At 41.4% G+C, this 15,074-nt stretch overlaps 1 protein-coding gene across 1 annotated transcript in view; it reads left to right on the top strand.

Moving 5' to 3' along the window:
- The first annotated feature begins 13,482 nt into the window (after positions 1 to 13,482).
- CAPZA2 (capping actin protein of muscle Z-line subunit alpha 2) overlaps positions 13,483 to 15,074 on the top strand; it is a 56,433-nt gene continuing 54,841 nt past the window's right edge. The window contains exon 1 of the mRNA XM_005899133.3: positions 13,483 to 13,684. Within this exon, the coding sequence (XP_005899195.1) occupies positions 13,646 to 13,684 (39 nt within the window). The 5' untranslated portion in view covers positions 13,483 to 13,645. The remainder of the gene's footprint in view (positions 13,685 to 15,074) is intronic.

Below are 15,074 nucleotides of genomic sequence, written 5' to 3' on the forward strand. Positions count from 1 at the left end.
GAAGAAGAATATCATTAAAGAAAAAAAGGGGGGTTACAAGAAGAGTAAGTTATACATGCAGAGAGGCCTAGTAGAAGAGTAATTGTGGGACTTACGAGGAACCAAAAGAGAGCCAGTGTGGTGAAGCTGAGAGGAGGGAACTGTGGTAAGACATGAGCTAGAGACGTCAAAGCATGCAAGGCAGAGGCAGATGACTCTGCCACTCAGGGACTGGGCAGATAATGTGAAATTGCAAGAGGGAGGAGCGGAACCTATGAGAAAATGAAGACTATGAACCTTGCTTCTAACAGATTTGTATTTTGCAAAATGCAGTGCTTTGCAAAACTAAGAAAGAAATCAAAAACAAAACTGGATAATATTCTCATGTGGTAAGATATTACACCCCTGCAACCAAAACAAGATGTTCTTTCCAGCTGCAGTGTAGTAAGTAGACTGGAAGTTCTAGGTATGTTGGTAAAGTTCACACATTTATCTAGTTCTTCCTCCCTGACAAAACCTCACTAAAAGAAGATTTTTAATTAATAAACATACAGCAATGTGGAGGAAAAAAAGGAAAGGATATAAAAGGCCAGGAATTTTGAGGCTGGAAAGCATCGGGACAATTGCAGCAGATTTAAGGACCTCAAAAAGCCAAATCCTAAACTAGTGATGGCAAAAACCAAGAACGAACCTCATTTGTACCCACAAAATCCTCAAGGGTCTGTGACTTTGATAGCTCCAAGCCCTTCTGAAAATCAGAAAGACTAGCTGAAGACTATATAAGAATCAGGTAGATCCTTGGGTCCCCTCTCCTACTCTACATTGCTCAGCCACTGCCCCTTCCCCACCCTGGCAGAAGTCTGAAAGTTTATTCTCTGGAGAGGGTAAATTAAAGGGATTCTGGACTGGTGAATACCAAACATAGTTAAAGGTTAAGATATTATGCCAAATTAGGAATTAAAGGAACTTTCCGATGGCAAAACACCCAGCCTTTTTCCTCTACTTGACTTCTGGAATACTATAAGCCAGGCCTTTCCTCTCTGGCAGAAGATTAGAAGAGTCTGTTCTGGGGATTCTGACCAAAACAAGACGATCATTACAGAACAGCCCAATCAGATGTTCCTAAAATTAAACTAGTTAACATGAGCTGATAACAAATGAAAGAGAAACCTGGTAGTCAGGTTAGTCAGGGCTGTTACTTGAAAAAGTAGGCTGAAAAAGAAAAGATATGACTAAACAAAAGCAGAACACCAATCCAGGAAGTAGACTATTCAAATAACTAGAGTTGCAGGAAAGTGGAAGAATGAAAATCATCAATGAAATGATTTTAATAGTTTCTCAGAACTGAAGGACATGACTTTCCAGATTGAAAGGACCCACAAAGCCAGAATAAAACAGATGAAAATAGATCCACAAAAGTCACTTTGTTGTGAAATTTCAGAACACTGAGCACAAAGAAAAGATCATAAACTGAAAAAGGAATCTAGAGACAACAGAGCAATGCTTCCAAAAATCTGAATAAAAATGAACTCCAATCTAGAATTCTGTATAGAATTAAACTGTCACTCAAACATGAGGGTCAGGATAATGATGTTTTCAGGTGTAAAATTTTACTTCACATGTGGTCTATACTTCTATATCCCTTTGCTTAGGAAGCTTCTGGACTATATGTTCTACAAATATGAAAATAAATCAAAAAATTATTGTATAGAGAAAATAAGAAAGCTGACACAGATGTCTAACAGATTCAACACACAGTAATAAGGAGTCTCAGGAGAAGGAAAAAGGGAGACACCAAAATGTTACCTAAGCACTTGAAAAAGAGGGGCATATGTCCAGATTGGAGCACAGTGTGCCTCAAGAAATGGGACATGTTGAGAGAGCCATCAAGGTAAAAATGCCTACTGTAACCTGAGGGCTGAGTGTGGAGGTGATCCTCTCAGTAAGTTCTATAAAAAGAAATTACTCTCCCAAGATGTAGACATCCCTTTCTTCAATACTACTCAAAGCAGTATTGAGTCGTTTACTTATTCTAATATACTCTGCTATACATTAACCTCTTACTTTGGCTACTCTGTCAAATATTGTGAAATTAGGAAACTTTTCTAAGATAAGTCAACTCATCTAAGAAGTGGTTAGTATAAACTCATAGAAGCAATCACATGTATATATCTTTAGAGTATAGATTTTCTCTGGAAGCACTAAGATTTAGATTAAAAATAAATATTAATAGCTTAACATTGTAATATGCCTTATATTCACACTTTAGCCATGAGATAGGCAGTGTAGCAGATTAAGAAATACGAAGAGTAGAGTAGTATTCTCTATTTCCTCCTTTCATCCATTGCTTTAATGTTTTACATCCAATCTTATACATATAGGAAAACATTTCTCATTCATGCCAGTTATTTTGCACTCATCATATTGCATTGTAGGCTCATATTTTTATGTCTAGCTTTCAAAACCAGAATGTAAGTTACTTTAGGATATGGATTATGTTCTATAATATAAAATTCTCTCTTGACTCCACCCCTTTGTTTTGCACAGTGTCTGACCCAAGTCAGGTGAGTTCCTGCCTTTGCTCTATTTCTCTCCATATTTAAAGTCACCTGCAAAATTAGCTCTACTCTATTACCGGGGCTAATCTTACTGAGGCAAGAATCAATTAAAGTCTTTCCAAATCAATATTTGGGGTTCATATTCATTTCCAACCTTGGTGAGGTACTCTAAGTTTGATAACTGGCCTCCCACCCCTCAGTCTTGAGCTCTAAAGTGCCCTTGTATGCAAAACCTACCTTCTATTCTATTGCTGTTCTCCTATTCCTAATCAGAAAGCTTTCCATAATACCTCCGTCACTCCCAGGAAAGGCAGCAAAGGCAAGTTGAGATGGGTTTTCTCCCTTGGGAGGAATCTGGATTGTAAATTATATCTCAAAGAAGTTCTGACCTGAGGCTTGGGAGCTGGGTTTTCATACGCCATCATCTGACAGCCATTGGTTGAGGACTGCTTCACGGCAGCCATGGTAGCCCAAGAGCCGTCCTCCAGAGAATGTTAGGTTCCGTGAAGAGGTGAAAAAACACTGGAGCATAGAAATAGTCAAAGTGATCCAAGGGGTACTTCCAATGTCTGCCACAGCTCTAGCCATCAGAAGCAGATCACCAGAGAAAAGTGCAGAAAGCTGAGTGCCCCACAGCCTGTAGCAGTGGCTGGGGTGATCCCACACCCAGTGGCTGGGGATCATCTCACACCCACGTGCAATGGATGCAGCTAAAGTCACAGGAGAAGAAAGCCAGGTGGCATGAACACTAGCCATCTGTCCCATGAGGGAGCATCAGGAAAGATGCCAGAGCTGCAGCAATTGGAGAGTTCTGATGAGATAGAGAGCAGCAGAGGTGATAACAGCCAATGTCAAAAGACAGAGGAAGACCTCAGTGCAAATATTTCTGAATAGACATGAACCACTGTGGCACTTCCAAAGAACCAGGAGTTTGGGCTAGTACTCCTGCAGTTCTTTGGAGGCTTCCCTGGTGGCTCAGTTCGTAAAGAATCTACTGCAATGCAGGAGACACGAGTTTGTCCCTGGGTTGGAAAGATCCCCTAGAGAAGGAAATGGCAACCTACTCTAGCAATCGTGCCTGGGAAATCCCATGGACAGAGGAGCTTGCTGGGCTACAGTCCTTGGGGTCACAAGAGTTGGACATGACTAAACCACCACTACCACAGAGTACAATATTATTGTAGGTTGGTGTGGCTTAAGGAAACACAAATGATGAACTTTTTTCTCTGCTAAACTGTTACTCTGCTATTACTGAGTCCACATAAGGGTTTAAAATATTATCAGACATTAAGGGGAAAAAATCAAACATGTTGGACCTATCCTTTTACTTCCTACTGGCAAATGGCAATGGCACCCCACTCCAGTACTTTTGCCTGGAAAATCCCATGGATGGAGGAGCCTGGTAGGCTGCAGTCCATGGGGTCGCCAGAGTTGGACACGACCAAGCGACTTCCCTTTCACTTTCCTGCATTGGAGAAGGAAATGGCAACCCACTCCAGTGTTCTTGCCTGGAGAATCCCAGGGACGGCAGAGCCTGGTGGGCTGCCGTCTATGGGGTCGCACAGAGTCGGACACGACTAAAGCGACTTAGCAGCAGTAGCAGCAGCAGCAAATCTATTCATTGTGTTGCTTCATTTTCCAGGTCAAGAGTCTGACTTAATTTTCACTTATGGCCCATAATTTACACTTGCCAAATCGGAGAAATTTTTAAAGTGAGAAATTAGTCTAATATTCTTTATTCATGTTGTTTTCAAAATCATGCAAGAAATCAGACTTATTAATTTGATCCATAAATACTGTTTGAATTAGCTGCTATATTAAGTGGATTAAAAAGATAAAAAAGAAACAGTCCTGTGTTGGGAAAAAAAAAAGGCATGGGAATGATGAACACTAGATTCAGGTTAGTGGTTACCCATGGGAAGAAGAAATAGAATGGGATCTAGAAGGGGTAAAATATGTTTTTTTTTTCATATATCTGACATCTTAGTAATAATTAAGTAAATGTAAATAAATAAAAGCTTTAGTATTTTCTAAATACTAAAGTTGACTTCCCTGATGCCTCAGACTGGAAAGAATCTGCCTGCAAAGCAGGAGACCTGGGTTCAATACCTGGGTTGGGAAGATCCCTTGGAGTAGGAAATGCCAACCCACTTCAGTATTCTTGCCTGGGGAATCCCATGGACAGAGGAGCCTGGGGGGCTACAGTCCATGAGATCACAAACAGTCAGACACAACTGACACTTCCCCTTTCAAATATTAAAGTAACCAACAGTTTAGACAACTAAACTACAAGTAACCAATAGTTTAGACAACTATATGACTTAGAAAGTAATTACTTTGAAAATATACATGATTTCTAACATTTTTCTACTGCCACAAAGGATATTATTTAAGACCGCTTGTGTTGATCATGAGAGACTAACAACCAAATAACACTAACACTGGCAGTTTTTCTCAGAAGTGAGGTAAGCCATATTCTTAAACTATGGATATTAGTTTTTCAGTGCAGATATCAACTAAGAATACTGGTGAGTAGCCATTCCCTTTTCCAGGGGAAATTCCTGATCCAGGGATCGAACTCAGGTCTTTTGCATTGCTGGCAGATTCTTTACCATCTGAGCCACGAGGGAAGCCCCAGTATGGTGTTGCATCAGTCTGTATCTGGTGCAAGTATTTAGCAGTTCGTAATTAATGCTTACTGGATGTTTATCCTATTTTGATATCCTATCATATTTATGTGAGTATATATATATATATATATATAAAATATATAATTGTATATATAATATAATATATATAATATAATATATTATATATAATATTATCTCCTCTGTCCAAGGGATTTCTGGTCCCATCACTTCATGGCAAATAGATGGGGAATCAATGGAAACAGAGGCAGAGTTTATTTTCTTCGGCTCCAAAATCACTGTGGACAGTGACTGCAGCCATGAAATTAAAAGACATTTGCTCCTTGGAAGAAAAGCTATGACCAACCTAGACAGCATATTAAATAGCAGAGACATTACTTTGCTAACAAAGATCTGTCTAGTCAAACCTATGGTTTTTCCAGTAGTCATGTATGGATGTCAGAGTTGGACGATAAAGAAAGCTGAGTGCTGAAGAATTGATGATTTTGAACTGTGGTGTTGGAGAAAACTCTTGTGAGTCTCTTGGACTGCAAGGAGATCCAATCAGTCCATCCTAAAGGAAATCAGTCCTGAATGTTCATTGGAAGGCCTGATGCTGAAGCTGAAGCTCCAATACTTTGGCCACCTGATTCAAAGAGTGGACTCATTGAAAAAGACCCTGATGCTGGGAAAGATTGAAGGCAGGAGGAGAAGGGGACAACCAGAAGATGAGATGGTTGGATGGTATCACCAACTCGATGGACATGAGTTTGAGCAAGGTCCGGAAGTTGGTGATGTACAGGAAAGCCTGGCATGCTGCAGTCCATGGGATCACAAAGAGTCAGACGTGACTGAGCAACTGAACTGATAATATTATGGGCTTCCTTGGTCACTCAGATGGTAAAGAATCTGCCTGCAATGCCAGAAACCAGGTTCGATCCCTGGGTTGGAAAGATTCCCTGGAGAAGAGGATGGCAAGTGACTCCATTATTCTTGCTTGGAGAATTCCATGGACAGAGGAGCCTGGTGAGCTATAGCACATGGAGTCACAAAGAGTCAGACACAACTGAGTAAGTCGCACACACACACACATCATATTAAGCTGAGAACAATAGCTTGACCATCAGGACACTTGGATTCTGAAATAATATCAGCTAGATTGCAATCCTCATCAATTCATTTAATTTATCTAAAGCTCAACTTAACGTAAAATGAAAGATTTGCATGAGATGTATCCTAAGGCTGATTCTATGAAATTAAGTAACTTCTGACCTTGACAAGCTTAAAATTAGTTGAGGATGTAGAGCACATCCACAGGAAAATAGATTAAGAAGCATACAAGTAATTTAAAAACAAACACTAAAAACAGAGGAAATTTTTTAAAAATCAGTTTCTGGTGCAGTTAATTGGGAAGGTGAAGATTACACCACTAACAAGTAGAAGAAATGTGAGTTTAGAAATTAAATGAGAGAAGCGTGTATGGGAAGAATATTTTTTTTCTTTTCTGTTCATCATAAAATAACTGATTATCAAGAATATCAGAGCATTTCTACTTGCAGCCATGTAATGGTCATTCCGTATATACACCTATTTTGTGTGATGCCTTGAAATCTTCTCAGAATTACTAGAGTGTATGAATTTTATAATTACTTTTAATTGTATCAAGTGGGTGATAAAGGGAGGTTTTTGAAAGGATTATCAGAAACTACATAATTGCTGGTTGTGTCACTCTAGGGAACCGCATTTAAAGTATCACTGAGGTTACGATTATCAACATGCGTGTGTGTGTGTGTGTGCTGAGTCGCTTCAGTCATGTCTGACTCTTTGTGACCCTGTGGACTATAGCCCACCAGGCCCCTCTGTCCATAGTATTCTCCAGCCAAGAACACTGGAGTGGGTTGCCATGCCCTACTCCAGGGTGATTATAAACATAGTCTGACTCAAATTATTACAAAACATCACCAGATTTGGGAAAGGTTTCCAGAAGAAGAGAGCAGCCAATTAGTCAAACAACACACTTACTGAGTACCTGACAAATTATTGATGTTAGGTGTTGCTGAATGAACAGAAACCAAAAAAAGAAGAAGAACAAAACAGAAATACTGTTGATGAAGCAGGTTGTGGTGAATACAGGGGTGGTAGAGTAATCAACCTTCAGTAAGTTTTATATGATGGAGAGTGCCTCAGCTTTAGAGAGGGAGAAGGATCTCAAGGTGGAAAGAACGGGGGAGACATACTATGGTGTTAGAATCTAATCTCAATTTAGTCACTTAGGTGCAACCTTGGGCAAGTATTTTTTCTGTTTTTTTTCTCCTGTAAAATGGGGTGTAATGCTGATACATGCCTTCCTTCAGGGGGCTGCAGTGAGAAATGGTGAAGAAATGATTTGTAAATTGTAAGAAGTAAACATATTATTTATTTCCATCCAGTAAGTCCTTGACCAAACTGTGGGGTATATTCTTTACCATGTCTTCTCTTCACCATTTACCCTCAACAGGGCACCTGCTTTTCCCTGCATGTGTCAGCAAGGTTTCCCTTCCTCTTCTCTCCCCAAATGAACTATGAGCTTTTTAGTAGCATACCTTCTGTTTGCTCTCCATCCACAAGAAACGATGATTGGCACACCATGACCATTCAGTAAATTGTGTGTGCATGCATGCTCAGTCGCTCCATGTCTGACTTTTTGCAACCCTATGGACTGTAGCCCACCAGGCTCCTCAGTCCATGGGATTCTCCAGGCAAGAATACTGGAGTGGGTTGTCATACCCTCCTCCAAGGGATCTTCCCCACTCAGGGGTCGAACCTACGTCTTCTACGACTCCTGCATTGCAGGCAGATTCTTTACCTGCTGAGCCACCAGGGAAGCCCCCAGTAAATTACTTAATAATTAAGCTTTACATAGGAAAAATTATTTGAGCTCTTTAAGGTATTCTCACATGTCATTTCATGCAGCTGTCAGATTCATCTTGCTAGACATATTTCTGATGATGTCATGTCACTTCAAAAGTTGCCAAGTGTCTCATTTTCTACTCAGTAATGTCTTTTTTTAAAATATACTTTTAAAAATTGAAGTATAGTTGATTTACCACGTTGTGTTAGTTTCTGGTGTATTGTGAAGTGATTCAGTTACACACACATACACACACATATATGTGTGTATGTATATATTCTTTTCCATTATGGTTTATTATAGGATATTGAATATAGTTCCTGTGCTATTCAGTAAGACCTTGTTGCTTATTTATTTTGTATATGGTGGTTTGTATCTATCTACTAATCCCAAACTCCTAATTTATTCCTCCCCCACGACTTTCCCTTTGGTAACCATAAGTTTTTTTTTTTTTTTAATTGAAGCATAGTTGATTTACAATATTGCATAAGTTCCAGGTATACAGCAAGGTTAGTCAATTATGTATATATCCAGTTTTTTTTTTTTTTTAGATTCTTTCTGATAGAGGCCATTACAGAGTACTAAGTAGAGTTCCCTGTGCTATACAGCAGCTATTATTAGTTATCTATTTTATATATGCTGCTGCTAAGTCACTTTAGTCGTGTCCGACTCTGTGCAACCCCATAGACAGCAGCCCACCAGGCTCCCCAGTCCCTGGGATTCTCCAGGCAAGAACACTGGAGTGGGTTGCCATTTCCTTCTCCAATAATGAAAGTGAAAAGTGAAAGCGAAGCCGCTCAGTCGTGTCCAACTCGCAGCGACCCCAGGGACTGCAGCACCAGGCTCCTCCATCCGTGGGATTTTCCAGGCAAGAGTACTGGAGTGGGGTGCCATTGCCTTCTCCAGTTTTATATATAGTAGTGTGTATATGTCAATCCCAGTTGCCCAGTTTATCCCTTCCCTCCTTTTCCCCTGGTAACCATAAGTTTGTTCTCTATGTCTGTGAGTTTGTTTCTGTTTTGTTAATAAGTTCATTTGTGTCATATTTTAGATTCCACATATTGTTGTTGTTCAGTCATTCAGTCATGTCTGACTCTTTGTGACCCCATGGACTGTGGCACACCAGACTTCCCAGTCCTTCACTATCTACCGGAGTTTGTTGAAACTCATATCCATTAAGTCAATGATGCCATCCAACTGTTACATCCTCTGTCACCCTCTTCTGCCCTCAGTCTTTCTCAGCATCAGGGTCTTTCCCAATGAGTCCAGACTTCACATCAGGTGGCCAAAATATTGGAGCTTCAACTTCAGTCAGTCCTTCCAATGAATATTCAAGGATGATTTCCTTTAGGATTGACTGGTTTGATCTCCTTGCTGTCCAAGGGACTCTCAAGAGTCTTTCCAGCACTACAGTTTGAAAGAATCAATTCCAGCCTTCTTTATGGTCCAACTCTTACATCCATGCGTGACAAATGGAAAAACCATAGCTTTGACTCTATGGATCTTTGTCGACAAAGTGATGTCTCTGCTTTTTAATATGTTGTCTTAGGTTTGCCATAGCTTTTCTTTCACAGAGCAGGTGTCTTTTAACTTCATGACTGCAGTCACCATCCACAGTGATTTTGGAGCCCGAGAAAATAAAGGCTGTCACTGTTTCCATTTTTTTCCCCATCTATTTGCCACGTAGTGATGGGACCAGATGCCATGATCTTAGTTTTTTGAATGTTGAGTTTTTAGCCAGCTTTTCAATTTCCTCTTTCACTTTTATCAAGAGGCTCTTTAGTTCCTCTTCGCTTTCTGCCATTAGGGTGTATCATCAGCATATCTGAGATTATTGATATTTCTCATAGAAATCTTGATTCCAGATTGTGCTTCATCCAGCCCAGCATTTCTGATATACTCTGCATATTAATTAAATAAGCAGGGTGACAATATACAGCTTTGACATACTCGTTTCCCAATTTTGAACCAGTGTGTTGTTCCATGTCCAGTTGTAACTGTTGCTACTTGATCTGCATACAGGTTTCTCAGGAGCAAGTTCAAGTGGTCTGGTATTCCCATCTCTTTGAGAATTTTCCACAGTTTGTTGTGATCCATACAGTCAAAGGCTTTAGCGTGGTAAACGAAGCAAAAGTAAATGGTTTTCTGGAATTCTCTTGCTTTTTCTGTGATCAAATGGATGTTGGCAATTTGATCTCTGTTCTTCCCCTTTTCTAAATCCAGCTTGTACATCTGGAATTTCTCTGTTCACGTACTGTTGAAGCCTAGCTTGAAGGATTTTGAGCATTACCTTGCTAGCATATGAAATAAGCTCAATTGTGTGATAGTTTGATCATTCTTTGGCATTGTCTTTCTTTGGGATTGGAATGAAAACTGACCTTTTCCAGTCCTGTGGCCACTGCTGAGTTTCCCAAATTTGCTGGCATATTGAGTGCAGTACTTTAACAGCATCATCTTTTAGGATTTGAAATAACACAGCTAGAATTCCATTAGCTCTACTACCTTTGTTCGTAGTAATACTTCCTAAGGACCACTTGACTTCACACTCCAGAACGTCTGGCTCTAGGTGAGTGACCACACCACTGGGGTTATCTGGGTTATTAAGACCTTTTTTGTACAGTTCTTCTGTGTATTCTTGCCGTCTCTTGTTAACATCTTTTGCTTATGTTAGGTCCATACCGTTTCTGTCCTTTATTGTGTCCATCTTTGCATGAAATGTTCCCTTGGCATCCTCTAATTTCTTGAAGAGATCTCTAGTCTTTTCCATTCTATTTTTTCCCTCTATTTCTTTGCATTGTTCACTTAGGAAAGCTTTCTTATCTCTCCTTGCTATTCTTAGGAATTCTGCATTTGGATGAATATATCTTTCCTTTCTCCTTTTTCTTTCTCTTCTCTTTTTTTCTCAGCTATTTGTAAGGCCTCCTCAGACAACTATTTTGCCTTGTTCCATTTCTTTTCCTTGGGAATGGATTTAGTCACCACCTCCTGTACAATGTTATGAACCTCCATCCAGAGTTCTTCAGGCACTCTATCTGATATAATCTCTTGACTCTATTTGTCACTTCCACTGTATAATCATAAGGGATTTGATTTAGGTCATACCTGAATGGCCTACTGGTCTTCTGTACTTTATTCAATGTAAGTCTGAATTTTGCAATAAGGAGCTCATGATCTGAGCCACAGTTAGCTCCAGGTCTTGTTTTTTCTGACTTTATAGAGCTTCTCCATCTTCGGCTACAAAGAATATAATCCATCTGATTTCAGCATTGACTGTCTGGTGATGTCCATGTGTAGAGTTGTCTCTTGTGTTGTTGAAAGTGGATTTTTGCTATGACCAGTGAGTTCTTTTGACAAAACTCCGTTAGTCTTTGCCCTGCTTCCTTTTGTACTCCAAGGCCAAACTTGCCTGTTACTCCAGGTATCTCTTGACTTCCTACTTTTGCATTCCAGATTCCACATATGATTGAAATTATATGTTATTTGTCTTCCTCTTTCTGACTTCCTTTACTTGGTATGATAATCTCTAGGTCCATCTATGTTGCTGCAGATGGCACTGTTTCATTCTCTTTTATGTTTGCATAATATTCCATTGTATACATGTACCACATCTGGTTTATCCATTTATATGTCAATGGACATATAGTTTTCTTCCATTTCTTGGCTATTGTAAATAATTCTGCTATGAACATTGGAGTACATGCATCTTTTTGAATTAAAGGTTTCTCTGGATATATGCCCGGGAGTGGTATTGCTGGGTCTTATGGCAACTCTGTTTTTAATTTTTTGAGGGACCTCCATACTGTTTTCCATAGTTGCTGCACCAATTTCCATTCCTTTTAACAGTGTAGGGATTTCCCTGTTATTTGTAGACTTTCAAGTGATCGCCATTCTGACCAGTGTGAGTTATACCTCATTGTAGTTTTGATTTGCATTTCTCTAATAATTACTTTGGCCACCTCATGCGAAGAGTTGACTCATTGGAAAAGACTCTGATGCTGGGAGGGATTGGGGGCAGGAGGAGAAGGGGACGACAGAGGATGAGATGGCTGGATGGCATCACTGACTCGATGGACGTGAGTCTGAGTGAACTCCGGGAGTTGGTAATGGACAGGGAGGCCTGGCATGCTGCGACTCATGGGGCTGCAAAGAGTCGGACACGACTGAGCGACTGAACTGAACTGAACTGAATAATTACTTATGTTGAGCATCTTTTTATGTGCCTATTGGCCATGTGTATGTCTTCATTGCAGAAATGACATACATTTCATTTTTTGATTGTGTTGTTTGGTTTCTTGTTATTGAATTGTATGCCCTGTTTGTATATTTTGTAAATTAAGCCCTTGTTGGTTGCATAGTTTGCAAATATTTTCTCCCAGTCTGTATTGAATAGACTTTTTTATTGAGATATAATGGACTTGTAACATTGTGTTAGTTTTAGGTGTACAACATAATGATTAAAGTATTAATTCTTATCTAAACTCTAAGGTCTTTCTACTCAATCTGTGGTCTCCAGATGGGTAGCATTGACATTACCGCGGAGCTTGTTAGGAATACAGAGCCTGCAGCCCTATCCCAGACCTACTGAATCAGCAACTGCCCTTTATAAAATTCCTAGCCAGTTTATATACACAGCTTTGACTACATCTTCATCTCTTTCCAAACTTGAAGATTCAGAAGTAGCTAATAAATTGACAGACATCCAATAAAATTTGAAAACATAAGTAATTTTTTGATGTTGCTCAAATGTTTCACTGGAGAATACTTAAATTATATGTAATACTATAAATTATATTCATCGTTTATCTGAAATTCAATTTTTTACTGGGCTTTTCCATATTTAACCAGGCATTCCCTATTCAGAAGGGTAGGATCTATGTTTAACATAACTGTGTATTACATTCGTTTAACGAAGAGGCAACAAATTTCTTCAGAACTGAGGTTTCTTTGGGTTTTGCTTAACATTGTACATCTCCAGAGACCGCAGTACCCGCCATCCACCCCCGCCCCAATGCGCGCGCGTGCGCTCACACACACACACACACACACACACACACACACACACACACAATAAAAGACCAACAGTTATTTCTTTAATGAATATATCCGAACATCTTCCAATTATGTACTGGGTTGTAAGTGCATATTTTAACTAACGTCGAATATTTTTCCCGTCACTAAAAAAAAAGTGTTTAAAAGCTATTTGTGCACTTGTTCACATTTTAGCTGGCAGAGTTCAGGACTTGATGGGAACATAATCAAGGGCTCAAAATGTACTCGTCGCAGACTGGGTCCATATGGTCAACAGCGGGGAAAGAATTCTAAACTCGGGATGCTGACAAGCGCGTAGCAGACGGCGGTAGGCAACGCCTCCCCATTCCCTGGCCGCGGAGATACCCGCGCACGCGCACAGCCATCTTTCGGGGGTGGGCCGGGTAGAGGGAGGCGGGGCTCCCAGGGCGCGTGCGCGGGCGGCCTGGGCTGTGAGCCCCTCCCTTGGCGGGGGCGCGCAGCGAGAAGGACCGCACGGAAAGGGGGAAGTCAGGTGCCCGCTACCGCCGCCGCCGCTACCGCGGTTTGTCGCCAGAAGAAAAATGGCGGATCTGGAGGAGCAGTTGTCTGATGAAGAGAAGGTAAGAGCCTCGGGGCCGGCGGAGCTAGTCGTTCGGGGGGCCAGTAGAGCCCCGCTGTATCGGCCCGCAGTCTGGTCGCCGGAGAAGAGGCATTGGTCGGTGCCCTCGGCTGCCCTTCCTTCCCTTCTCGCGGCGCCCGAGTGCCTGCCCCTGTCAGTCACCCGAGGCCGCGCGGGGGCAGGTCTCCGCCGGGCCTGCTCGCTCCGATCCTTGTAGGGTGTGTGCTCCGAAAATAGGAAGCGCGAGCTGGGCGGCGGCGCTTGGCGCGACGGGCGGGGGCGGGGGGCGCGGAGGGCGGCGGCCGCCGGGGCCCCTCTCCTGGCGCCTTGGCCGCGAGGCCCTGTGTCCGGGTCGGGAACTGCAGAAGGGTCTGGGTCCCGGCCTGGAAGCGGCCCAAGGACAGTACGCAGCCCGAAGGCCTGGCCGGGGTGAGCGCTAAGGGGGAAAAATCGCTTAGGAAGCAGACCTTCACTTCTCTCTTCTACTCCCTCCTCCCACCAGCAAAATGCTTCCTTTTCTAGGTTCTCTGATTCTTTTTTTTCCCTTTACCCGTGGAAGTCTTTTTTTTTTTTCCTTTTCTTTTTCGGCTTTAGCTGTAGGCTCTGCAGTTCCCATGTTCCCCTGGAGGCAATGAAGTTGCTCACAAAAAGACACCCCCTCCCCCAGTTGTTTGCTACCCCTGTTGGCAGCAGCCCTCCTGGGGGCCGATTTGGTGGCGCCCCATTGTACTGCTAGACTTCTTCGGAAAACGGGAGATTGTGCAACTCCTTTTACTGTATCTTAGATGCTGTGACAGCATTGGAACCAGATGAACTACTTAAGTTCTCAGGCATTTGAGGAAATCTGATCATTGCACTGGTTCTCTCGCGGTTTCATTTGGCCCCTGTGAGGTCCCACTCCCCAGTCTGTGTATTGAGGGACAGAAGTACCCTACTAATTTTGAGTATTTCCTGGGAAGATCCTTAATGTTTCTCAAACTCAGAAGTAACTGACATAACTTTGAATAAGATAGTTACAGTTTTCGAAGTGTCCACTCTTAATTTAGTAGGGCTCATTTTCTTAAGCTTCAAAGCAGTTCTGTCATATATGAAGCACACACACATACTGGTGTTTAAGAAATCTTGGTGTAAGCCTAAGGATATTTTCGTTTGGAACGTTCTGCTCCAAGTGTTTTTATATCCTGTGTTCTTGTACCGAAATGTCATGTTCTGTCTTCTTCCCATTGTAAACGTGCAGCAGTCAGCCTCATCCTTAGTTTCGGGGAAAAAGTTGTTTTTTTTTAATAACCTCTGTGCTCTTTGGTGAAAGTGATAATAAAACTACAAAGTGGGGAGAGCAACAAGGTTCTCCATAATTCACAGGCCTGTTAGGCAGATCCTTATGTACATAA

This window comes from Bos mutus, chromosome 4, assembly GCF_027580195.1.
Source record: "Bos mutus isolate GX-2022 chromosome 4, NWIPB_WYAK_1.1, whole genome shotgun sequence".
Lineage (NCBI taxonomy): Eukaryota > Metazoa > Chordata > Mammalia > Artiodactyla > Bovidae > Bos > Bos mutus.